Source organism: Semicossyphus pulcher, unplaced genomic scaffold (assembly GCF_022749685.1).
Source record: "Semicossyphus pulcher isolate SPU_LCO1_2020_fin unplaced genomic scaffold, fSemPul1.0.p SCAF_3, whole genome shotgun sequence".
Classification (NCBI taxonomy): domain Eukaryota; kingdom Metazoa; phylum Chordata; class Actinopteri; order Labriformes; family Labridae; genus Semicossyphus; species Semicossyphus pulcher.
The window spans coordinates 29,180,338-29,208,212 of record NW_027211704.1 but is presented as its reverse complement, the minus strand read 5'-3'; the positions used below and the strand labels follow the sequence as shown (position 1 = coordinate 29,208,212).

General features: G+C 39.6%; 2 protein-coding genes across 3 annotated transcripts in view; both read right to left on the bottom strand.

Moving 5' to 3' along the window:
• Nucleotides 1-1,187: 1,187 nt before the first annotated feature.
• acad9 (acyl-CoA dehydrogenase family, member 9) lies at nt 1,188-15,988 on the bottom strand. The gene is made up of 18 exons (XM_069678000.1): nt 15,741-15,988; nt 13,321-13,414; nt 13,057-13,158; nt 11,455-11,561; nt 11,192-11,292; nt 10,346-10,424; nt 10,055-10,226; nt 9,866-9,939; nt 9,711-9,786; nt 9,547-9,617; nt 9,331-9,450; nt 9,119-9,247; nt 8,238-8,317; nt 7,675-7,801; nt 7,514-7,591; nt 4,633-4,761; nt 2,184-2,256; nt 1,188-1,897 (listed from the first exon to the last, which is right to left on the bottom strand). Exons 1-18 carry the CDS (start codon nt 15,921-15,923, stop codon nt 1,797-1,799), a joined length of 1,896 nt encoding a protein of 631 aa, XP_069534101.1. The 5' UTR covers nt 15,924-15,988; the 3' UTR covers nt 1,188-1,796.
• Nucleotides 15,989-19,251: 3,263 nt separating this feature from the next.
• Nucleotides 19,252-27,875, bottom strand: part of iqsec1b (IQ motif and Sec7 domain ArfGEF 1b) — a 65,139-nt gene continuing 56,515 nt past the window's right edge. Inside the window, exon 14 of one of the 2 annotated variants that reach the window (XM_069677711.1) lies at nt 19,252-23,824. In XM_069677711.1, the coding sequence (XP_069533812.1) occupies nt 23,285-23,824 (540 nt within the window). In that variant the 3' untranslated portion in view covers nt 19,252-23,284. The remainder of the gene's footprint in view (nt 23,825-27,875) is intronic. The other variant, XM_069677712.1, reaches the window with a different exon arrangement.

Here is a 27,875-nt window from a genome sequence, read left to right as displayed (position 1 = left end):
GCGTACACTTACATATCTTTTTTTCAGTTGGCATTAGAGTGATAATCTCAAAGATCTCAGTATCGTTGTCTTTGGTGGCACCTTATGGCGAGAAACGGCAATTGCAGGGGTACACTTCCTAGATATCCAGGTGTCCACAGCTGACTCCCTTTGTAATGGTTGTAACTGTTGATTTTCCTCGCTGATGGTCGCTTTCCTTTTTAGACGGTTTGCCTTCATCTGAGCGTCGAATTTGTTTGTTTTTCTTTGAATTTTTACTTATTTTTGAAGTTGTATCTGTAGTCATCAATCTTTTCTTTGTTTGTTCAGCCATAGAATATTACTGTTTACTCGCAACACTTGCAGAAACCGGAAATGCAGCTACTTAGCTCCACCTACCCTCTCTGGAAGACCAACCACTGCTGGGTGATGGAAAACGTGTCACTAACTGGGCGCCACTTGTAATTTTTTCCGCGCATGTCGCCACACCCAGTCCATAATAATACTATATACAGAAAACGCAACTGAACTGGGAACCGTCATTGTACCACTTTATATGACCTTTTTTTCCCCTGCCAAAGACATTCTGACTGGTAAGGGGTAAGTTGCCTGAAAAAAACAAACTCAAAGGCGATATAATACTGACCCATAGCATGCAAGTCCAATATTCACTCTTCTTTATCTCTAATTTTATTCTCTACTTGCGGGAAAGCTGGCTCTTTAGCTGCAAAATGCTCAACTACATACACAGCATAACACAAAACTTTGAGAGGGGTGACAATAGACTAATACAGTAAATTTGCAGCTGGACAGCTAGACAGCTGAGCTGAAACTCAGATTCAGCTTTGTACGTTCACCACTATAAGAAACCCCTTTTGAAAACATTTCATACAGTACTTTAAAATTTCAAATTAAAGCTACTTTAATGTCCGTGTTTCACAATGCTTGCTTCACTTTACTGATGCACATCTTTTTCAGTATCAGTGGTTCTGGCTGCAGTTGACAGTATAAAGCTTTAGTTTGTGAGCTAGCAGTGTTTTGTGTTGCAGCCTTTTCCTCAACTGTCTGTGATGAACTTGAGAGATGACAAAGCAGAGGAAAAGAAGAGTGTGGCCCTGGCTCCAGGCCCCTGTGTGGACTGCAGCCTCAGCAGCAAAAACAACGCCATCCCCAGAGAACCCTCTCTCTACAACAAATACCGATACATGTCAGTTTAAGTTACTTTTATTCAAAAAGAAAAAAAAAACACTGCATACGATACAGATAATAATCAAAGCTTTTTGACATATTGTTCATATAGTTTTTTTGTGCTACTTCCTGCAGTGGATTCAGTAAGCAGCATTCATTCCTGTATAAGCGGACCGCCCTGCCTCTGACAGATGAGGAGAAGAGCATCTTCACTTTTCAAAAGTACGCACCAAAAACAAAGGCACATACATCAGCTGACCAGCCTCTCAGGAATATTGTAGAAGCTAGAACCCACAAAAACATTATCTTGTATACCAAATAGGCTCAGAAGAATAAAACAAGCATCTTGTGCAATAATTTCTTGTAACACTAAGCTTAATGAGTACTTTGGGTTAAACTTCATACAGTCATCAGATTTCTGGTGTTATCTGGATGCCATGGCTAATAAAATACAGCAACTAAAGAAAATAATCTCTTGATTAATCAATCAATATTTTGCACCGATAATGCCTACGAAAGTAAATCCAAAATAGAAGACCACAGACAAGTCATTGGGACTGTGCATATGACTCGTCCATACTGTCCAATCAGATTAGAGGAAACAAAGTATTATGGTTATGTGGGAGAGCTCAGAATGTTCTTTCAAGAGGGTGAGAGCAGACGTAGGCTCTGTTCTCCAAGACCTCCCTGGCGATCTTCTTGATGTTGGCATCGTTGTTCTCAGGAGAGTCTGGAACAGATTGAGATGAGAATTACAAAACAAGCCGCCTTCATTCGTCAAATATAAAACACAACATTCTCATCAGTCTGGATCATGTCACCGGAAAACCCTGGATTACATGTAGGTCATTAAAAAAACACGCACAGTGTGAAAATGAAAAGCAGCGGGGGGTTTGGGTGTTGGTATGTGGGGTGGTGGGGAAATTCCGCAACACATGCAAGTCTTTTGTACTTGAGATGCAGTTAAAAAAAAATGCAAGTGGCTGTTCTCAATTACCGTTTTGTGTTGTACTTACGTTTTTGCAACTGAGTCATCCAGTAGTTGTTCTTGAAGAAAGCTTCGCTGCAGAATGTGTTTGCGAGCAGCACCTAGAAAAAAAGAACACTAATTCAAAATGTGCAGACATAAATCCAAACAGGAAAAAGAAAACTAAATATGATGCAGAAGGCAGATAAAAGCACAAAATATCAGGATGTAATCAAATGTGTAATTGAAAACACTGGTTGGTTCAGTTTCATCTGCAGGCACAGCACAACACAACAACTGCAAATATCATACACATGCTAAAAATAACTCGGGTTTTTCATCACTTTTCTTTTCCGTTCTCATGGAAATATGTCAAAATAACCTCTCCCTTACAATCAGAGTGAAACCTAACTAAAGCCACATTTGCAAATTAAGCTATTCTTTGTTTGAATCTTGTGTTACTTTTTGATCCTCAGGCAAAACCATTCAGTCTTAGAAAAGACACAAATCTATGGATGGTATTCAGTTGGACAGGATCCCTTAAGTCTCTGTGTGTTTTACATAAACTACAAAAGGTGGACCTCTGCCTGTTTGTAGTCAGTTATGCCTGTAGCTACAGTGGGCTGCCCATGTGAAACACAGAAGAGTGTGTTGCAAAAGAAGATAATACAAAGCATTCGCTGCCTTCTTTAATGTCTCTCTGTTGAGGATTATTGTGCTCTGCTTTGCTCTACATCACTGTTTCTGATTACACACATGGCCATTCTACAGTTTGTGTTTACACTCTGCCATCCTGTGTCCTTCTTCACCTCAGTCTGCTCTGATACAAACTCTTTTCCCCATGAACATGCGTGACAGTCGGCTGCAGCTTTGATTGCTTTCTGTAGACTAAAACTTGCTATTGTAATTGAAACCAGCCAAACCTAATTACATAACAATGTGTGTTTTATTAAGCCTGAAAACTTGACAGATATTAGTGGAGACGGGATGTGCTGTCTGTATAATTACAATGTAACAACAACTTAACTAATTATTTTCTCCACATTAACAGTGAAGTGTGGCTGTAATGCATGCTTAATCCATGTAGAGGAGGGGATTTTCAATGATCAACCAACCTGTAAACAACTCAAGAAAACGGTGGGGTGGTTCAGATTATGAGATACTTGTTATACTTGTATTACGATTCTTGTGTGTGAAGTAGATAGGGCTAAATGGACCAAATATTGCCACACACTCTAATATAATCTGTCTAGCAATCAAATCCCCTCAGAGGACAGTATCCAGCATGATAACAATGGTAACTCTACAACTGGAAAGAATCAATCAGTCTGCACGTTCGTGAGGAACTTGTGGTTTGTGTTGTTTTTGGTGCGCCCTGTGGACAAAGCCGTACCTCTTATATCTTTTCTGATTTTGTCCTGTACATGCTAAAGTGGTAATTTTTTAACTAAAAAATGTTATCCTGCTTTTTTTCTTTCACTTAAAATTTTTGTCCGGGAAAATGTGAACAAAGGCAGCATGCAGTTTATCACTTCCTCTGACACCTACACCCCTCCAGCGGGTTCAGGCATTAAAAATAACTGTATAGAAATAATCAATCTTGTCGCTGATGGTCTGGTTTGCTGTCGTAGGACATATAGAGTAGTCAGAATAAATTTCAGTCTGTTTCATAACCAGCGAAAAACTCCTCACAGGAGCTTTAAGTACAGGGGCTGTAGGTCTGAATCAGTTTACTGAAAAGGCTTGAAGGATTGAAGCCATGGTAAATATAAATATAAACATATTTCAGAAAGTAATATTCAACAAATAATTCACATCTGTCACCTTGTTTTTTTTTTGTACTCAAAGCCACCAGAGTAAGAATGGAAAGAAATGCTATTGGCTGATGACACACGAGGCATTTCAGAGTTTTCCCATTTGTTCACCTCTGAGGACACAGCAATTCTTTTATTTCAATCAGGACAGTCTACACAGGCTAACAAACCCAACCTGGAGAATATTTGTTCGCCATTTCTTTTTTACACATGTAACTATGTAAATGATTGTGTGTTGACTTTTGAGTCAAAACTCAGGTGACCTTGAGTCAATAATGGGTCTGAACACAAACTGTGTGTAGACACAGGCATGAAATTGCTGCTGCTCTGCCAATGTGCTGCTCACGATACTTAGGCTGCGACAGAGTGAGAACGAATACTGTTGAATGGTGTAGTGACTTAGACATGCAGCTGTGTATTGTCAATATGAAATGCCAAAAATATAGAGGAGATAAATGTTGAGATAAATGGTAAACTGTTTTCACTATTAAAAATATTTAAAGAAAGTCTACATTAATATTATTCAAGGTTTGGAGGCCTACAGCTTTTAAGATTTGACCATATTCTTACTTAGTCTAACTTCCACTCTACTGCCCAAGAGTAATGTTCATCATAAAAGTTATTTTGTAGCTAGAACTAAAATGGTTAATACAAGACTCCAGGCAGTTTATGCTTTCTTCTCACCTCGTGGTCGTGATTCCTGAGGCCGATGCTGATGGAGCGGCTGGCTCTGGACAGGACAGCTGTCATGGCGTAGAGGTTGATCAGGACATCTGCTACTCTCTTCAGGATGAGCTGTTCATCCACTATAGTCTGACAACATCAGAGGATAAAAACAAGGAAGCTTCACTCATCGTTCTTTTCCAAGCCCAGAAATGATTAAAGTTAATTCCACCTTAGTCGATGCCATAGAATTATTACATTTTGGTGGTTGGTACCTTAAAGACTGCAAGAGAGCAGCTTTTCTCTTCACTCACTCAATGCTGCTCAGGAAACAATTTAAACTGGGCTCTGAAGTTGTGATTAATGACTTCCTGTGTTTGGAAGTTTTCTGACAGAGACCATACAGACACCATGATTAATTCTGGACTAATATGCGATACCTATGGTGTCTCAACTAGTGACAACAGGATGCTCTTCTCTTGCTGGTTTATTTTTAAAGTTTCTGAGACTTAAGATCAAACCCGACCTCTCAGTTGGAGAGGGTTTGTTTGAGGAAGAGTTTGGCCTGTGTTCACATTTACAGCTATGAAGTGGATTGTTCCTGAATCCCAAAGCTTACACAACAAGTATTACAGCATCCACAGTGAAGCCTTTTCCAGATGGTAATTTAATGAGAACTAGTTTTAAATATAGTTTTAGTCTTCAGTACTGTCAGGGATGATGCTGTGCACTGTAACAAGTTAATTGATGTGATCCGGAAACACAGTGACTGTGCTGTCAGCTTAAGAAACACCAGCAGTCAGATAATCAGAATACAAACTACCATTTCAAAATGTAAGCTGTAATCTTTTAGTATTCTGTATGACAGTAGAAATTGTCTGATTGACTGCTAGTGTTTGTGCTCCGGTCTCCCCTTTCTGTCTGCTGTAGGGATGCTAATTTAGATTTTTTTCCCCTGACCATTAACAGTCATTAAACCAGCCAGAGACCAACAACAATCTCTCCATCATGCGCTCTTCTTTCTGATGCGCACTCTCTCGAATACTCGCAGAAATATACGCACGCAAAAAAAAGGTAAATGTATTATTATCCTCAGACATAACTACCTGTGGCACAGACAATCTTGCCTACAGATATTAATACACTGTCCAGTGTCCATTATGCACTGGAGAATACAGCCATGTGAATCAGCAGCAAAAATAAGTAAATACACATTGACAGCCGACCTTTCTTTGATGGTAAACACAGAACTTTAATAACCATAAGATTCTGTCCGAACCTGACGGCGTCTCTGGAGTTTTAAATAATTAATAAGTTACACTGCTGTGCCTCGTGCGTAAATGTTAAGTTTCGTTTCTGTTAAAAAACAGTCATATGTTAACAACAGGCTATGGAAACTTAAAATAAAAAGGCCAGGCCTACACCAGTCCTTATTATGGAGGAGACAGTTTATCTGCTGTTTTTAGTGAAGAAATAGCAACAGTCGACATGCTGTGGGGTTAGTCTGGTGCGCACTGTTGACTGTGACACCCGCCACGGAGAATACCCGCTCAGACTGTACGAAGGTCCAAATGACCAAAACTTTTTTTTAACTGTTTAACAGATAGTATTAATCAGTCAACATTCTTATGTGCATTAAGGGTTTATTATTAACATCCCTACTTTGCTGTAATAATTTCTTCTGTGTTCACAGATCTCAACAATCATTTTGATGAGTAGTGTTCTCATAACCAGCGGGGATGTGAACCAAAACTAAAAATTGTAATTACATCAAAATGATCCTTTGAAGTAATGAACTGTCAAAACTGAGCAATAATCGCGATGTCCTAATGAGCAACACAACAACCAACCATTAAACATAGCTTTAGTTTTGTACTCCCCAAAACATTATGTGAACATAAGGTATTATATTAGTTGAGGCTTTCATTCAATATAAGGACAGAGGGAGCTGGTAAAAATTGTTCTACAGTTAATGGCCAACCTGCTCTACAACTGCTGACACCGCTGCCTTGAACTGATGTAACTTTTTGAACAATTGTGATTCATTTTTCTTTGACTACTGTCAAATCTTTAATGGTCAAAAAGAGCATTTCTGACCATTAAACACATTTTAGTATAGATGATGTGTGTAAGTGTATGTATATTTTATTACATAACTTTAATTTTAAAAAGTTAACATAATGTTAATATTCATGTAACTACAATCAGGAAAAGTAATCTATTTATTGTGGAACACTGCTTTGCTAGAGGGACTGCTAAATGTATTTTTTCAGCAAAATGTGGATCATAATTTACATTCTGCTCAACATTTAGAGTTCACCCAGCTCGCCAAGCTTTATCCTCTTCCTGCTCTTATAGTAGCCAGACTGCCACTCACTCACTTCGCTAGTTCATCACTGCACTAAGACAATTGGTTATCCAGAATCCCGATCATATTCTTAGTGGCTTTTATCGCTTTGTTATTTTCACAACATAGGACCTTTTAAGGGCTGATTTACTTTCACTGAAGCAGTTTGGACTTGTTCTTGTCTTGTTCTTCAGCAGCTTAAGACTGCAATGTGGTGAAGGCCCTCTAAGGACACTTTGAATGCACTGATTCAATGGAGGTAAATGATACAGGAAGTGGGAATTTGGAAAACTGTTTTGTTTCCAAGAGAGTTATAGCTTCTTTGGAAGAGCCATGATGACAAAAGCACAGTCAAGGAAGAAAAGGAGAACACTTTGGAGCAGCTCTATAACAGACAAACACTCAGAAACACTAAAGATATGAACAGATCTCTATAATGACTTGTTTTTTCAGCTGTTAGAGACAAATGGGAATTTTGCTCAAAGGGAACTGGAAACACTTAAGCAGACTAATCCCACAGCATTTTTTCCAGAATGTAAAGTGATCTAATATTACCTTTCCATATCTGTACAGCAGGCTCTCCACTGACGATCCAAAAAGGCTGACATTCTGTTCCAACTTCTGTGCACTTTCCTGTAAAGAAAAAAACTCCTGAGCTTCTAGAAAACAGTAAATACTTCCCAGGTTTGCAGTAAATATTCTTTAAGAGAACTTACTGCCAAGCTGGGATGCACCACTCCATCTTTTCCCGTCAGGCCGAGGTCCACTGAACCCCCAAACGACGTCCTCATTTTCTTCCCCAACATCCCCAAAGCCATGCCTATGTTTCCTTTCTTCATCTCCCTGCAGGCAGAATAGAGGGCAGTCTGAGAAACAGAACTAGCTGAAGATTTTACTGTTTGTTTTCATGAATTTCAAACCCATGTTAGTGTATTTCAGTAAAGACTAGTAAAACGCAAAAAATCAATCATGTTGATAAGATTCCTGGGTAATTTAACTTAGCAACAATAATCTAATTATTTCTGTAACAATAATATGCAAGCAGTATAAAATGATGTTAAATGCGAAAGGGGTAACTCGTTAGAAGATGTGAAACGTGTGTGATTTTCAGGTTGTTTTAGTGTTCTGCCCAGAAGAGGACAAAATAAAATGAATAATAATAAATAATAAATAAATTGAAATAAAAACAAACTCACTTAACAAAATCACAATCTAAGTCAAGTTATAATTTCATTTCATGACTACATTTCCCAGCTTTAGAAAAACTTTATTTTCTTACTTTATTTTTCCTGTGAGCACTTTGCCGGCATACTGCATTCCAGTGAGAGCGACGTACATCCTCAGGATTTCATTGGTACCCTAGATGGAAATAGACAATGGAAACTTAAAATGGCATTTTGTATTTGTTACGTTATACACTTCATGCAGCCTATAAAGAACACAACATAACAGGGCAACCTACTACATTTTCATATGTGTAAAGGTTCAAAAAAGTCATGCTAATAAAGCATGTATATTATTTTTGATTGATTCTCACCTTGTGACACATACATAGAAAATGTGTCTAATTGGCTAATAAGCTGCACATCTGCTCAGTCCATTTAACACACTACAGAGAACATCATAAACCATAAACTCAAAAGAACTCACTAACTTATCCACATATGACTTTTAAATCCAGTCACAACTGCCACCTGGTGGCCACTTACATAAATGGTCCTCTAATTAAATCAACTACAGAACGTATGTATAAACCCATTTTTAGAAATATGGAGTTTTAAGTCCAACCCACCTAAAACAAATTTGTGTTTAGTCGCTGCTCAAATGGAGTCAATTTGTGTTTTTATTGCTATTATCACCACAATCTGTGCTTTTCATAAGCCTATATAGGATTACATTCTCCAGTCCTGTGTTGTACTTATGTTTGTTTTTGTATGAACTCCCATGTAAAGCAACCTTGGGTTTCTTGAAAGGCACTATATAAATTAAGCTAAGTTATTATTAACATTATTATTATTAAAAATAAAAAAACACATGTAAGTGACTGTAAACTTATCCTCATGTTTAAAAACAGCTAGAAATGTGAAAGGCGACATGACCTTTGGAGTTATCAGTGTGACTTCAGCCCTGAATTTAATGATACAGTAACTGTTAGCGTACCTCAAAGATGGGTAGGATGCGACAGTCCCTGACGTAGCGCTCGTAGGGGTAGTTCTTCGTATAACCCAGGCCTCCGAGGATCTGAAGAGCTTCACTGACACATATCCAGCCCCCCTCTGAGCTGAACACCTGAACAGAAGATAGAGAAAACAAATATTGAGACATTTTGTTTTACACTGGAAGAACAAAGTTTAATGAAAAAGTTATGTCACCTTGACCATGGCAGCCTCCAGAGAACAGTCTGGTAGTCCCGGTCTGTCCATCATCCCTGCTGTCAGGTACGCCATGCTCTCCATCACAAAGGCATTAAGAGCCATCATTGCAAACTTCTCCTACAGTTACAGAGGAAACACACACCTTGTTCACCTCTGACCACAAAGAAATGGCGTGTAATTATAAAACTCCAATAAGGGAACAGTTAACCTTACCTGAATCATACCGAATTCACCCAGGCTTTTGTTAAACTGCTTTCTGGTCATTGCATACTCAGAGGTCATTTCTACAGAAAGCCAGACACACAGAATGTCACACTGAAGACATTACAGCATTAAGCTCTTAAACATTCATCTAAGCTGCTGTAAAAAGTTTTTACCTATCAGTTTTTTTATCATTCCAGCAGAAGAACTCCCCATACTGAACCTCCCAGAGTTCAGGATGTTCATGGCAACCTGTCCAACACAAAGGAAAAGTTTGGCGAACAAATCAATCTAACCTTAACAGATACAATAAAGAACAAAAGAAGCTTACCTTAAATCCACCTCCTACTTCTCCTATTACATTCTCTACTGGCACTGGGACGTCGTCAAAGTTCACTTCACAAGCTGGAAAAGTCAAAAAGAGAATTTACAAAATTACTCATCACACAAAAAAGTAAAAACAAAGACCACTCCAAAAGAGTTCATCCTTTTGAGAGGCTTTTTCTCATGCGAGTCTTACTGTTGGATCCCCGGATGCCCAGTTTGTCCTCAAGCTGGCCGTGGGTGACTCCTCCAAATGCCCTCTCCACAATAAATGCTGTTATCTTATCCTTCTTCACACCATCCACATCCACCTCCATCCTGGCAAACACTGTCATAACATCTGCCATGTTTCCGTTTGAAATCCAAAACTAATACAAATAAAAAGACATTTTATTTCCTTTAGAGTTGAGGCAAAGCAAATGATGCCTGAGGATTTTACAATGCACATTTAAAGATTAAACAACGGCAAGCTTCATTTTTCTTTCACCTTGGAGCCGTTGAGCAGATAGTGTGTTCCGTCCTCTGACAGGGTTGCACGGGTCTGAATGGAGGCTGCATCACTCCCACTGAAATGATCAAACTGAATGTAAGTCAAGGAAAATTAACCATATACAGAGACACAAACTGTGAAAGCTACCACAATGAGATGGTGGCTATTAAAATCTTACAATTAGTACTAGCTTCGTTAGGAAGGTGCAAGTGTTAGCTTATAACCTAGCATTTGCGTTTGGCGATGGGAAAAAATGGTGAGACTTCAAAGTAAATGTCCACAAACTAATGGGTACCATATTTACATCTCATATACAGTAATGGACTGTACTTATATAGCGCTTTTCTAGTCTTTGCAACCACTCAAAGCTGCTTTTACACTAAATATCACATTCAACCATTCACACACACATTCATACACTGATGGCAGAGGCTGCTACGTAAAGTGCCCAACTGTCAATCAGTTATCACATTCATACCCATTGGCTATGCCAACGGGAGCAATTTGGGGTTCAGTGTCTTGCCCAAGGACACTTCGACATGTAGCCTGAGGGAGCAGGGGATTGAACCTCCGTATATACAAGTATAAGTATAAAGTATATGCAGTGGACTTTGTGTTGTTTAGCAGGTTGCGGTCTGGTTCTGTGTGGCTGGCTGGAAATGCATTTAACACTTTTTTTTGTTTGCCTCTACCGCCTCGTTAATTTAATAAATCAGAACAATGTCTATGTGTATAATGAAACCACACAGGGCTGTCGAAGTTACTCATATATTAACATATCGTAGCTTCAGCTGCAGAGGTACACTGTAAGGAAGGATATACAAGAGGAGATCAGTGCTTTACCTTCCAGGCTCTGTCAGGCAGAAAGCTGCGATGTGTTCTCCTGAGGCCAGTTTGGGCAGATACTTCTGCTTCTGGGCCTCGTTTCCTGCTATCAGAATCCCCTGAAAACCAAACAGCTGTTAGCAAACCACACAGAGGAATCCCCTCAAAAACCTTATTTGTTGTTAAGAAGCCAATGGTGTTATCATAAACTTACACTTTCCCTCCAGTTTGTAACACAACAGAGATGCTGATGATGAAATTGTTATACTATTTTACTTCACCTTCAGTCCAATGGCTTGATGCGCAGCCAGTGTTACAGCAATAGAGCCATCTAATGAGATGATCTCTGCCAGCCGTGCATACACAGTGTTGGACAATCCCAGACCCCCTGTGATGAAAAACAAAGGACACTTCATTCAGCATGTGTTAACAAGACTACTTTTGTATTTATACCATACATGAACATATGAGAGGGACAGTTGTGGTGCCATTGTAAACTCAGGGTTGTGTATAAGCAGAAGAGTTTATTCGAACGTGATGTCAGTATTACAGTGACTTAGTTTACTTGCTCATCTACTCTGAATAACTAGCAACAAAAAAAAGACTTTATTTTTAATTAAGTCAGCAATTACAACTGCATTTCCATGCAACAATAATGTCACTTTGCGCAATAATTCACCTTCTTGCAGAGACTAAGGTGAGAAGATTAATACCACTAAAACATCTGTGCCCTGAATATGAAGCCAAGGCCAGCAGTCGCTTAGCTTAGCATAAAGACTAGAAAGAAGGGGAAACAGCTAGCTCAGCTTAGCCCAAAGATAAAAAAAAACTCTCTAGAAACGCCTTTTACGCTCGCTGATGAACACTTTGTATCTCGCTTGTTAATATACAATGAAGTGCTCCGAAGAATAGCAATAAGTGAATAACCTGGGTCATAGTGATAAGTGAACACAAGAGCTCTAGAAATTCTTTACAGAAGAACATTGAGCTGCTAAAACATCACCAAGTTAAGTGAAGCTAGGCTAGTTGTAAGCCACTTCGCTTCAAATGTTAATTGCATTTTAATCTTATCTGTGGTGTATGTGGTTTTGATGTGGTTATACGAATGTAGAACAATATTTTACTTGTATTTGCTACAGCAAGCAATGGTAAGAAAACATAAGAGACAAATAAGGAAATGTAAGGTTTCTTTCCATCCTGCAGATTGAATGCCATTCTGCCATATCAATCTTCACATCTGACCCCCGTGACTAAGTAAATATACGATTCCTATGTGTCAATCGTTTCCCTTAAACAAGCTTTAAAAACAGTTAATGACAGTTGACACAGTTGTTTTAAGGATACATATCAGATGTTTTGGTGAGAAATACAGGATGTAAACAAAACCGTGTAAACTCCACAGACCAATAAAAAGGTCTAAGCCAGTAATGTGGAAGTCAGTAGACAGTAAATATTTGTATAGCTGTCCATTCAAAAGCAAACAACTCTGAAGTGAAAGTCACTGCAGACCTGTGTTTCTGTGAGATAAAATGAAATACTTACATTGCAAGCACTTTCATCAAGAACCATACTCCATATTACCTCATTTACTCTTAAATCTGTATGTTGGTCATATAATAGTGACATAATGTCGGTTATGTCAGTTACTTAAGCTAGCTACATAACAGTTACACGTAGTAGTTTATGCAGATTTTAAGTAACAATTCATCTCCCCTCAATAACTTCTTTGTATAGTAAAACCTACTTACATAATATGTACACTACCAGTGAAGTGATTGGGAAAGTGTGTCCAAACGTTTCACTGATAGTTTATATCTGCACTAAAGCCATAAATAGTTAAGTTAAGTTGGAAGACAAACAGCTCCAGGTCACAATCCTCTTACCGTACTCCTCAGGAACCATGATTCCAAACAGCCCGAGCTCTTTCAACCCATTCAGAGTCTCTGGCGGGATCTGTGCTTCTCGGTCAATCTTTGCCGAGTCAACTGAAGTCACAATCAAAGCAAAAGAGTCATTCATCTCAATTCATCTACCTTATCAGAGGTAACGGGTTGCACAATCACTATTCCTGCAAAGGTTTTTTTGCTTCAAATGCAAATATGTTTTAAAGCTTAATTTGACTCATGCATTCATGAAATCTCTCCCACCTTCCTCATTGAAGAACTTTTCCACCGGTGCAACAAGCTGGTTGATTTCATCCACTTCTTCATTTCCAATTTCTGGATAAGGGAAGACCTCAGCCTAGGGGAGAAACAGACTATTTTAGAAAATAAAATGCCAGCCTTTCAAAGCTGAAAAAAAAGCGCTATCAGTGACAGAAAATTAGGGTCTTGACTAAATTTTGCAAAAAAAAAAAAGAAATGCCTCATCCAAATCAATTCCTAGACACTCAACTCCAATGCTTTCTAAACATGTAGCAACTTATTATGTAAAAGCTACTTGACTTAAAAACTGAAGGTCTGTCATAAGCTACAGCTGAAAGGACCTGCTGCCAACAACATCTGTCATTTTAACCAGTGAAAGTATTTAGTAAGTATTTAGTACACTGCTCTACTAAATAAGAAAGGCGATACAAAAGATTTGTAATTGTAGGAGTTTAGCGAAATACATGGGATTTTGCTACAAAACACAGATGTCACAACCATTAGGTACAAAAGCTCTCCAGAAGATTCACATTTCCTCTTTTGACATAAAGCAAGTCAAACAGTTAACTTAATGTGAACAACTCTGAAACTAATTTTGTCAATCAGCATCTTTGTAAAATTAATGAGGTTTTTTTGTTTTGGATTGGAGACAGAATTCTGGCAAAGTTATAACTGCTTTGGGTTTGTCTTTTTTTTTTATAGGAGAGCATCCCCTCATAGCTCCTCTCACTTGTTCAGTGGGCTGGGCTACACTTGAAAAGGGATATGTAACATATGTCTGTGCACCAATCAGGCTTAAGCAACACTTTACAAACACACTCATGATGGAGCAGATTAGTTTCAGTATTTGGGTGTAACAGTTGACAAAATGTTACTCAGAGGTTTTGTCTTTAAACTTCACCATCGATTGTTACTTACTTGATCATTTATACTAATCTGTTGGATAAATAAAACAAAAAAGGCTGAATTGACTGTAGTGAATTTAACGTCTTAGTGCAATTTATAAAATGTTAATTTAAAAGTGTTTAATACATTTCAAGCATTGAGTTAAAATGTATGAGCCAACAGTTGCTGTCCCCAACTTACACCCATAAAGCTCATTAATAATTAATTAACAGTACTCTCTTCAGTGTCTTCTGTTGAACTTTTTTTTATTATACATTTTTAGATATATTGTTGTATAATACTTGAATTTGTATGTATTATACTTTGCTATACTAATGACATATTGTATTTGATATTCCATGTTATTTTCCAATACTATACTTTATGTTATGTCAAATGTATATATAACGTTATAGGCTTAATCACATTTCAACATTAATAAAAACACCATGCATTAACCTTAAAGCTCCTGTGAGGAACTTTTGGTTTGTGTTGTTTTGGCGCCCCCTGTGGACAAAGTTGTATCTCTTATAGCTGATTTTGTCCTGTACATGCTGAAGTGGTGGTTTTTTAACAATAAATCTTATCCTGCTTTCTTACAGTCATATGTATCACTCACTTTAAATTTCTGCCCTGTAAAATGTAAACAAAGGCAGTTAATCGCTTCGTCTGACACCTACCCCCAGCTCGCCAGTCCATTAAAAATAACTAGAAATAATCAATCTTGTCGCTGATGGTCTGGTCTGCTTTTGTAGGCCATGTCGAGTAATCACAATTTCAATATACTATTTTATTTAGCAGACGCTTTTGTCCAAAGCGACGTACATCTGATTAATTAATTTCAGTTTGTTTCATAACCAACTAAAAACTCCTCATATGAGCTTTAATCATATCCTTTAATGTGTATTATTATTATTACTTTCTCTGTTTATCTGAACGTATCTGTATACTGGTGCCGATGCCACCATAGATATAGAACTTGGATGTTACAACCAAATTTTTATCAATAAATACTTTACATATCTTTTTTTGTGTCAGGAAAAAAATAATATCTAGGCTTTCTGTAGAAAACATTTAGTCATTATTTAACAGCAGCATATTACACGATAACATCTAGGTTAAATGCTTCTTCACCAGCCTTGAAGTGCTGCTTTACGTTTAGCAAGCCAACATATGTCACCGAGCTTCCTGAGTTTGAAGCCCAGAAGCTTCCAATATTTTTCAGGTCTGGTGTCGATACCCGTGCTTCCTTCCACCAGAGCTCTGGTGGTCCCCAACAGTCCCCATTCGTGTTTGGGGTCAGCTTGGTGCAATGGTTATGTTAAGGTTTGATAAAACAGATAAGAAGAGAAGGCAGCGGTTAAGAGTTAAGTAGGGGACGACGTTATGTCATGTCAGGATAGGCATCTCAGAAGACGACTATTTGATGTTAGGTTTACCAACCAAAAAGAAAGAAAGCTTCAGAAAGCTTTACCTCTCCATCAGTGTCTCACCCCAAACCCAAGATAAAATTCCAATCAACAGTTAATTTACGTTACCTTGTTCACTTGACCGAGGAACAAATCCTTGGCATAAGCGAGGTTTCTGGAGTGAGTTTTGAAGGACCTCCGCTGTTGAATATGAAGCACTTCTTTCCCAGCATGACTCACATTAGAGGCGAGCAACTGCTTGGCGATTTTAACAGATTTAGACAGGACGACGATTCTATTTACATTCATCATTCTTCTGGCATAGACCTCTTCTTTACCCAGCCCATATATACAGTAACAATCAGGACACCTTTCACCCGTTTCTGTCGCATGCTGATGACGCAAATAGCCGGTTGGTTAGATAATAGTTTCAAAGACCCTCGTAAACGGTAACTTTCAATTTAGCAATGACGAACAAACTAAATCCAACACTTTAAACACCGTATAGACAAGCATTGCAAGAACATAGTTAAAGATGCACAAAAAAAAGAAAGAAAAAATATTTAAAACTAAAAATTCATTTACTGAACTTCACGGACAATAGATCGTATCCGACAAAATTATTCCAGTCCAAATTTCGTCGTACAACTTTAGTCTAATTATTGTTACGCTAGGTAAGATTTCTCCCAGATTTATATTTTTTATTTCCGATTTCCTTGCTCTATTTATGTCATTTACGTTCGCCTTGTGTATGGGCTCTTGGTATTTCCGACAGCAACTGAATCCCACCTAATAGCATTTTAATGGCGCGAGAACACCACTTGGTGGCGCAATGTACTAAAAAACGTTTTAAAACGCAGGTAAAAAGAAAGTGTACTTTTATCCACCAAGGAAAACGTTTAATAGTATCAGACTGTCTACAACCATAAGTTATAGTAATATTTATAAAAAGGTAGTTTGTGCAAATCTCTATGAATCAGCCATAACATTATGACCCTCTGACTAATAATGTATAGGATCCCCTTTTACCATCAAAACATCTCTGACCCATCAAGGCATTGTCTCCACTAGACCTCTGAAGATGTGCTGAGGTATCATGGCACTAAGATTTTAACAGCAGATACTTTAAGTCCTGTAAGGTGCGAGGTGGGGCCTCAATGGATCGGACTTGTCAAGCACATCCCTCAAGTGCTCGACTGGATGGTGATCTAGGGAATTTGGAGGCCAAGTCAACAACTTGAACTCGTGTTCCTCAAACCATTCCTGAACCATTTTTGCAGTGTGGCAGGGCGCATTATCCTGCTGAAAGAGTCCACTGCCATTAGGGAATACAATACGTGTCAAAGTAACATCCATATGAATGGCAGGACTCAAAGTTTCCCAGCAGAACATCGCCCAAACTATCACACTGTCTCCGCCGGCTTGCCTTCTTCCCATAGTGCATCCTGGTGCCATGTCTTCCCAAGGTAAGCGATGCACACACACCTGGCCATCCACATGATTTAAAATAAAACATGATTCAAGAGACCATCCATTGCGCTGTAGTCCAGTTCTGATGCTCACTTGCCCATTGTAGGTGCTTCCAGCGGTGGACAGGGGTCAGCATGGGCACCCTAACTGGCCCGCAGCTGCACAGCCCCATACGCAACAAACTGTGATGCTGTGATGGTGTGTTATGACACCTTTCTATCAGAACTAGCATTAACTTTTTCAGCAGTTTGAGCTACAGTAGCTCTTCCGTTTGATCGGACCGCATGGGCCAGCCTTAACTCACCATGCACATCAGTGAGCCATGGCCGCCTGTGAACCTATTGCCGGTTAACTAGTTTTCCTTCCTTGGGCCACTTTTGGTCGGTACTGCAGACTGGGAACACCCCACAAAAGCTGCAGTTTTGGAGGTGGTCTGACCCGGGAGTTAAGCCATCACAATTTGGCCATGTCAGAGGTGCTCACATCCTTACACTTGTCCATTTTTCCTGCTTCCAACACATCCACTTCATGATGCCTAACATATCCCACCCACTAACAAGGGCCATTATAATGAGATAATCAATGTTATTCACTTGACCTGTCACTGGTCATAATAGTGGCTGATTGCTGTAAAGTTCTATAATGCAAACCTTTTTTTCGCAGGCATAGGACATGAAGCCCTGTGCTCAGCCCCTCCCAGCTGCATGATGACGTCACCCCTCTGACACTGAGGATGTGGCCCTCAAAGCTGGGATCTATTTTTAGCTCCAACCTCAAGGGCCGGACAGACAAACAGGGCAAACTGTCACTCAGACCACCTGCCACAGTCAGGCAGGCAGCCAGGAATGTAGTTGCACAAAGCTGAGAAAAGAATCAGTGTACTGCTGCTGCGTTTCACTTTAGGTGATTCAGGTAGTTACTTATTGTAATTTATTTTATAGTTAACCAGGGAGATTAAAAACTATTTTGGAACACAAAAGTGTTTGTTTTTTTTGGTATCGTAATTGGACCCCTTTTTACAAGACCAATCCTATTTCTATTTAATCCTGACCTCTGTGAGGACAAGCAGGCAATACATTTGTCAAGAAGCAGCCATAACATACTTGACCTTTGTGTAGTACATGTGCAAAAGGGAGGGCATTGCTCTGTGCTCACGCAGCGATAGCGTCATCATGGATAATCTCAGCCTGAGGAAGAATCACCATGGCCAAACTTAAACAAATGAAATAGTGGGAACTTTTCGTAAAGCGACTTTTTTGTTTAACCCTTTTGTTGTAATTTCATATCACATGTACATTTTACATTTGTTCTTTGTTTTTGCAACTTAGTTTGAAGTACTTTTTTCCTAAATAACTTTGGTTAACCAAACTACATTCCTTACTAGGGTAGCTTTGCTGTAGTTCCACTTGTCTCAGTGGGAATAAATGGTGGGCTTTGAAAGTAGCTTCCCCAATACTGGCTGAGGATTTGGGCCAAGACCTCAGTATTTCAAAAATTCAGGCTAATGCTGCTTTGGGGATATACATTGAGATATTTTGATTCAGCCCTCAATACTTTACATTATAACCCTACAGTTGACCAATAAGACTTAAACATATATATTGCAATATTATCTACATAATGTGGTGAGCTGGTTTTATGTCTGAATCTATTTGCCATAGGTAAAGCAGGTCAGACATACTTTTGGCAGACCTAGATCTAGTCCTTGTCTATTGTTTCTGAGAGGCTGTGGCTCAGGAGGTAGTAGTCCAATAATTATAGTGTTGGTGGTCTTATCCCCAGCTCATCCTTGAGCAAGATGACCCCAGGTGAAGGCCATTCAAGGCATTGTGAAGCATTTCCTGCTCTGTTAGAAAAGCACAACTGCAGTTCCAGGACTCTTAGACCATGCTTTGGTAGAAAAATAATTATGGTCCAAAGATTCTAGGGCGTATTCTGTTTTAGAAAAGCTTTTCAGGGTGTGGCCCTTGGACGGCCTGTTTGTAAATCCTCGATCATTTGAAATTAACAGAGCCTGTATAGGTGCAGTCATAAGTTGATGTTATGCAGTTATAGGACCATAGGACGACTTTTTGGTAGAAAAGCCTGTAGAAGATGCGGTTCCTAGACCTACCCAGTCGGTCATCTGAGACCTGTATGCTTTGTAAAAGTACAGACACTCAAAAGCAGCTCAGGTTTTACAATATATCGCTTTATTTTGCGTTCTCAACATCGTCACAGTACTAGTTTTACATCAATGGGGTTTTGTCTACTTAGAAACAGAATGCATAACAAAATAAGAGCACTCCTCCCTTCCCTTTGACTTCAAAAGTGGGCTGTGAGTGTGACAGAACAGGAGGTTCTCAGGAAATAAGTCTGTGTTGACTGTGTAACAGTTAGCTGTTCATCTCTAGATCCTATGATAATTCAGTCCTGTTGGAGGCAGAGAGAAGCAGTAGATGATTATGTAATTATCAGAGGGAGCCAGAATGCAGCTTCAATTTAACTGCAGACATTGAGTAGTAATAATAATATTAATAATAATAATTTACAGACTATTTACATATGTCATTCTTCACTACTGACCCACCCCTAAAATATTTCCACCCTTTCAAACCCGCTTCCTTGAGTTACATTAGATTTCCCCCCATGGAGTTGCTATTTACACTCAGCAGTAAACTGCCTTGTCTTTATACTGTACAGTGGAAATAAAGGTGAAATGCATGCCAGAGGATAACTTTGAATGAAAAGACACTAGTAGGCAGAAATCATCTAAATGTAAACAAGCATCAGTCAGAGAAATCAAAGCTACATTGAAAGTTTAGGGTCCAGTCAGGCCTGAGGGCCAACAGAACAACACTTAAAAAACAAAAACAGAAGAGACATAAAAAAGAAACAGTAGGCATTAATGGCATGCAACAAAGAACCTCACACGGAACCTGGACAGGTTTTATAATAAGTCAGTTGACTGAAGGAACTGGAGGGTTGTGTGTGAAAACACACTGATTCAAAACTTTGTTTATTCTTGGCTGTCTGTGCCATTATTCAGTAAAAGTTTAGACTTTGGTCTGAATAGGGACACTGTGATTGCTCATCTGTGGCTTGGTAGTGGGTCAATTAAATTTGGTCCCCAATTATGTGGAATAAAAATGATTTAAATGTAATGACCACGCAATATTGGCACTTTTCTGACTCTGTAGAACCTAAACTACACAGGATCTAAATGCTTGAAATGCTGTTTATTTGACAGAGAATCCAACAGTACCACTGTCTGATAAGGCACAATTTATAGAGGTTTTACAGGCTTAACAAATGGCTTTATTCATGGGTAATAAACAATTTACTTATGCTTTATAGATCATTAATAAGGTACCTATAAGATGAACTTATGGGTTGCCAGTTTTTGGTTCTTTTACAAGAGTTTATCTTCCTCCAGAGAGCTTTTCCACACTCAGTGGTGGTAAACAACCCAGATACTGACGATTGTCTTTTGTGTTTGTGTTTAAATTGAGTTATAATAGAATGGCTTAATGAATATCCAGTATCAAGAAATATGGGAAATTTGCACCTGTTGACTTTTCCAGGATGGTTAATATTTGAATGTATAGATAATGATTAACTTGTCCAATGTTTAGTCGAGGTGGCACACAGTGCTGTCCAGCACTACAGCTGAGTGCATTTTCTTCCTCATGAAACCTTTACAAAGCTGATATTATGGGTAATGCAATGTTTACATCTATATTTGCTAATTTACAGTCTTCTTCTTCACTGCCTTTGCTAGCACAGTGCCATGTTCTTTAGCTGTTAGTGCTTAACTGATTCATTTCCTGGAGTAGTAACACCAGCAAAGGGCTTTTTTAGGACATAAGTTGTGCTTATGAATGGCTTACAACTTAAATATAAAGCATAAGTAAATGACCTAATAACCATCCGTTACAAACAGTTAATTAACTTAAATGATTAACTAAATCACATCCTTAAAACTTATAAACCATTTATAAAGAGTGCCTTGTAAGAAAGGGATAAATTGAACACTTGGGGAAATAAAACTTCTCATCTACTTGACACTCACTTGCCATCAGTCATGTGTGAGCCACTGAGAGAGGCAGGTGGTAAATATGAAGATAAAAGAGTTCCATTTATTCTACTCATAGCTGCCTGTCCATTGTCACTTTGATTTCCAGAGGACAGAATGCAACTTTCATTTCAACTGTGATTACGTCCAGATTCAACTATCGTTGTTGCTAAAGATCCAATAAACTACTGTTTATGGGTCAGAATAAGATACAGATTAGGTTATCCTCTGGACTGACACGAATACATAGCTGACTTCAGTTAGCTGTTATTGAAGAAGTCTAAACTATTCTACCAATCATTCTTAACGTCAACTGTAACACTGATATAGTTTGGGAATACACAATAGTTAGGAAATAGCCTCAAATACATTGTTACATGCAATAATTTCCCCCGACATTCTTTATCAATTAGGAAGGTCCAGTCCCTCCAAATCCAAGTGGATACTTGCAATTTACTGAAACACTGAGGAAGAAGTGACAAAGGACGCTGGGAAAAAAAATCTAAACTAACAGAACTAACAAAATAAAGCAACCACAGAATGCAATTGCTCTTAGACAGAAACGTAAATACATATTGCACATACAAGTAAAAAAAAATCCATCTCATAGTCTTTAAGCAGATACAGACTAACTTCTGCCATTGATATCAACTAAGTAGAACAAGTGCTGCATCTATCACTTTCAATAGAAAATACACCCCAGCACAGCAGCCCCCTGCCTCCGCTCTGCACACACCACAGATACTGTGCTCAGGATGGCCGGGAGGTACAACCAGCCATCCCATAATATGTCAGAAAGATGATTGATATAAAACTGCCATTTGTGGTGAGTGAAGCATAAGATTGCTATCACCATCACTGAATGATAATTATTGATTTTTGTACTGTGGCGTCCATGTGGCTCAGAGGAAAAGTCAGATGGAGGGAGTAAACAGCACCGCACGACACACCTGCTGCTCAAGAGACGCACAATAAAACCAAAGAGTGTCACAGACGGACACTCAGCCAGCTGAGAGCTTCCAGACACTGTTACAGTCACGTTGCCGTTTCCCTGCTACACCAAAATCCTCCTCCTCTTCCTCCTCCTGCAGAACAGACTTGTAGAATCCCACCAGGTTGCCGAACATCACATAGAGCATTTCATATTCTTTATTGGACTCTAAAAAAATAGTTAAAAAAATAAAATGATGGCGGACAAGCAGCCAGTACTGAAGGGCGGACATTCAGATGAATCTGTTTGCTCAGCGGCTCACTGTGGCTTCCTTTTTCCTGGACAGGAGAGACAACTCTGAACCAAAGACGAGCGCAGTCCGTGGATGAGCAAGCACCGGCCTTCAACAATCATAACTGAGTTCTGACTCAAAGGCAACCATATACAGGTAGTGCTCCAGCGTACTGAATAAACTAACTATTAATAGCTTTGATTGTTTTCTTAACAGTGAAACTACGCCCCCTATGTGCAAGTATAATACTGAGAGTTTTAATTGATGCCTTTTGTTCTGTAATAATAATTCTAATAATAACAGTTGATATTATTATTTTACAAAATACTATGCACAATATATATATAAAGCATTTTCTGTGACTAAATTATTAAATGCTTTAATAATAATTGGCACATTTATCACTGCTAACAGAGATATCACAGTGCACTGTGAGCTACCGCTACATTAAATACTCGTACAGCTACTGCTGAGGATGACTGTCCGGCTAACTGTCTGTCCAGCCAAACTACCCGCACACTGGATAAAATCACTTTGTAGACATTAAAGTCAAAATTCCTATTTACTTCTTCTGTAAAATACTAGTAAGCAAGATATTTGATCATATTCCTTTAATTTGTTGAGGAGAAACAGTAGTTGTGGTCTTTGTGCATGCTCTTATGTTGTCGTCTGCTGCTCTTGAAGGAGGCAGACATGACGAATGACTTGTAACGAAATGAAAGGAGCAACTGGAAAAGAAAAGTTTTTTCTACTGAATTATCTTCCCCAGTTATGGGTGTAAAGAAAATATGCTGAAGGAGGCACAGGATCTCATCTGGCTTCACAAACCCAGAGCAGCGATGCACAGTGTGCCCCTTTCATTAGCCAAGAGCCTCAGGGTAAAATCAAAGTTCAGTCAGAGAGCAAAAAGAGAGCCCCTGTGCTCCTCAGACCACCGTACTGATGCCGCTGTGCTTGGGCTTGGTGCTGCTGGGCGCCTGGGAGGGTGCTGGCGGCTGGCCATGGTGGTGGCCGCCGTGAGGAGGGTGAGAGGAGTGTGGCGGGTGGCTCCCGTGGCCGTGCTGTGCGTGAGGCGGGTAGGGCTGCTGCTGGCCATGAGAAGGGGGCGGATGGTACTGGTGCGGAGGGTGCTGCAAGTGGGCCGGTGGGTGGTAGTGGTGGTGATGGTGGTAAGGCGGAGGGTTCTGGGTCATATGGCAGAACTGGGCGTGGTGCGGGTGCATGGGGACTGGTGTGTCTGTCTCCACCCGGGCCGTGTGGTGCAGGTTGGCGGGGTGAGGGGTGTGGGAGATGAGTGTGGGGTGCAGTTGCTGCGGGGTGGGGCTGGGGGACTTCACCCGCCTGGTGCCAAACAAAGATCCAAGAAGTGAGGAGGAGTTGGGCAGGGACTGGCCGCTGTGGCGGGACGGGCAGTCTCGGTTGGAGGGGGTCCTCCGTCGCATGTGAGGACTGCTAATGATGGACCCCTGCAAGAGAGAGAGTACAGTTACAGATCACAGCAGAGAACTCATAGTGCCCTGTTATCGCTCTGGAAACATTGCACTCGCAGAATGCAGGCCTTCAGTGGTACCTAAAGTTTTCAAAAGCAGTATGAGAGGCAGAGCCTTCAATCATCCCCTCTCTTAGGCCCCTCTCCTTTGGAATCATCTACCAGTTTGGGTCCAGGAGATAGACAGCCTCTCTATTTTGAACTCTCTACTAGTTAGGCTCAGGCCTGCCTTGGAACAGCCTTATACTGCAGTTGCTATTGCTAATATTAAGTCATATTTCTTTTATTATAATTGGCATTGTAAACGTAAGCCTGTTTTATCTGTTGATGTTGTTGTGGTTGCTGCTCTGTTCATTTGTCTCTATCCATCTCTCTCCTTCTGCATCTCCCTCTGTCCCACTTTCTCAGCCTATCCAGTCGCAGATGGCTGTTCACCAATAAGTCTGGGTCTGCTTGAGGTATCTGCCTCTTTAAAGGTGCTTGCTCCTTGGTGGATATATTTTCGGGTGTCTGTCAATAATTAAAAATTAGGTGTGATTTGGCGCTCTATGAATACATAATGACTGATTGTTTTAATTCCATTTTGCTATCCAGTGTGAAACAGCAAAAATACAATTTTTAATTATGAAAGAACAAATTTGTGGAGAGAAAACAGATCACTGGTTTTGACTTCTGCAGAGTGCCAAATTCTTCACACAAGCACAAACTGCATTAATAACTACAGCTGATCTCAGATCTCACACGCTTGCCCGTGTTGCCTTGTGAAAAAGCATCTCCATTTCCTTTTCCGGTTCACTGCCTTTATTTGTCTATCCTTGCTTACATCTCACGCTTGACTCTCTCTAAATTGTTTGTAGGCTGAGTTTGCCGGGCTTATCTGAGCCTTCCATATCTGTCATGAGCAGACAAACTGCTTCTAAGTCTTCAGACTCTCTCTCTGACTGCTGATGCTGTTGTGAGTTCCTGTCACTATTACATCCCGTTTCCAAGGTTACAGTAACCTCTTTGATTTTCATGTGCCCTCACTTCTGAGCCTTTGCACAATCTGAAGCCGCAGCTTGTATACAGACATAACACATTAGTATGCAGTCGCATTTTTAACTATCTAATTCAGGTTCATTTTAGGTACACTGAGTTAACCGATGTGTTGTGATGTTTCTAAATTCCCACTCAGCAAAACAAACATAAACAAACCTCATAGGATTTTTTTTTTAAAACCACAGTGACACAGAATGAAAAGATAAACACAAAACAATGGTTTATGTTAAAAACATGAAGCAGTTCTTTCAGAGCCATGCATAACATGCAAACTAAACTTAAGTTATAATGTCCTCATGTGTTTTAAGGGTGGGGTACAAGATTCTTATCCAATGCACTTTTCTTAGCATTTAGCAAATAAACCCTTACAGGCTGCTAGCAGTCCATTCTTGGATGACCCCCGGGGTCAGCCCTACACATGGGTCTGTATGTGACTGACTGACTGAGTGAAGCTACTTTCAGAGCCATAGAGAGAGAGAGTTGCGACATCGCAATGGCGGATCATGGAGCATATTGGACCTCCACTGACGCGACTCTCTCTACATGGCTCTGGATACTTTGTTCGAGGAGTAGGCGGGGCTTCTCCTCCGCTGTCCTCACCATGTCCGCAGCGCACATATCCAGGGGTACTTTCTGTCTTTGTTTTAAAGGTTTCCGTGGGTTGGTCTTAACAGAAAGCTATCTTATTTACATTAGAAACGGGACCTTAATTAACACACAGCAAAAACAACCGTATGAGCCGAGACGAAGAGACAGAGAGCAAGCTAAAGAGGGACAGATCGCACCCAAGTTACGTCTGTAACATGATGTTATTTGTTTATTTTTACTAACATATACCCTTATGGCCAGTGGGAGACTAATGACTACGTTTTTATTTCAAAGAATCTTCAGCAGGAACCGCAATAAGGAGCCTGTGAGTGACTTTATCGATCAAATAACTTCCTGCAAAAGTTACAAATAAAGTAAAAAAAACAACGGCCCAGGAAATACTTCAAAATAAAAGCATTGTGTACAAACAAGGGGAGTCAGACTTCCAGATCAGGCTTTTACTTTGAAAAAGCATACCAGAAGTGTTGACCTACTTTACTCTCCATGCCTGTGACTTTTACTACAGGAAGAGTTGTATATTGTTTAATTTAGAGTTTAATATTGCAGTCAGAGATCAATAAAATTCATTTTCACTTTGTACTTTGGCTGAGAACCATGAGCAGCTCGCGGTAAAAATAGGCAAGCCTCCTATTCTCTACATTTGGGGCGCGTGAGTCGCGTGAGACGCGTGAGATGCGCATGTCACGCCAGCAGCTTGCATTTGTGTTTATGCATTTAAAATGAAAATGAAAACGTCCCGCATCCGTCACACACACGCCACGCTTCCAGTGTTGCCCACAAGAGCGCACATTGATCTGATGCGGTCAGCCACAAACTAGGTTTTGACCTAGTCTTGTTTTGTGTGAACTGTAAAGGGTACGATGTTTGTACAAAGAAACAGCTCTGTGAACGGGAAACAAAGTGTCTCAGACTGAGCCACATAACACCATTCCAGCCAATCAACAACATGTAGCATTTGTACAGTTTACTAAACAAGCTACTCTACCTCTTCATTGCCCATGCCCAGAAGGAACTGATCTACACCACGATAGCGATAACACTTTCTCTAGATGCTCTGGATTCCGCCATAATGCTTTGTTCTAAGAGTAATTTCCTGGGGATTAGCATGCAGGGTTTGGGGATTGATTGGCTCTTGAATAGGCAGAATCGTGTACCCCACCTTTAATGTGTTTGACTACACAGAAGTACCTCAACCCTTGCAATCACTTTTTATTAAACTTCTGTAGGATTTATGTTATTGTTGGGTTATCAGAACGCTAACAGTGGGGAAACCAAGTTTCAGTAAAACTCTACCATGGTGATTTTTTTTCATGACAGGGTATTCTTTTTTTTTTTAAAGACCACATTGACCAAAAAAGGAAAGAGTAAATTTATTGATATACTTTAATATGTTCAAATTCATGCAACTTTTTTTAAGGAAGTTCTAGTTCTGGTAGTATCCCAAGGGTGCAATATTGGTTCCTAAAAGGTTAAAGGAGAAGCCCAAGATATTATGGAGTGCAGGTAATTAGTCTCTGCACTCTGCAGTTGCTGTTGGCAGAATGAGTGTGTCTCATTTTATATATTGAATATTGATAAATTAATTAGTTCTAAAAGCAAAATTATCCAGAAAATGTGCTAATAATATGCTAATCCAGGCTAACATATTAGCCAGCTAACAGGAAACTAAATTAAACTGATTATTATACTGAAGTATTGAGGGTTTCTAAATAATCTACACCCATTTAAGGGAAATACGTTCTTTGAAAAAATGAAATTATATTTGTGGCCTGTTTTTTAATTAATAAAAACATCTACTAAAAACAAAATTAAAAACATTCAGCTTCTCTCAAACCACCAACAAATAAATTAGGCTAGCCTTATACAAATGGTTATAGTAGCCTACATATTTTCTTGCTTGTGAGATTATATAGTAATATTTTAACATCAGTGCCTCCATGCTTGGCTTATTTTACTGCAGAGCAATGCTAGCTAAATCTGATAATAAAAAGGAAAGGGAAGGATCCTGTCAAGGTCATGGGTCAGTAAAAGGAAGTGGTGCTGGTCTGTCTCTTCAAACTGTGTGAGCATGCAGGACCTGGAGCTGACAAAGCACAGCCAGTTTTTCCTTAAGTGGACAAAAACAGGACAACAGGAGAAGGCTAACGCTCAGAGGACTGAATATGACCCAAAGGTGAGAGTATAACATAAACACAGGGCAACCCTAATGTGAGTCAGGAGTATTATTAGTCGTGTCATGCTATGAACATTAAGGGTTAGCATGTGTCAGCCACAGCAGATCATTCCCGTTCAGCCAAATGCGCATGCACAGTGACCAATGTGCTCACAACAAAAACACCACCAAAACAGAATCAAAACTCAAACTACAAAGAAACAAAAGA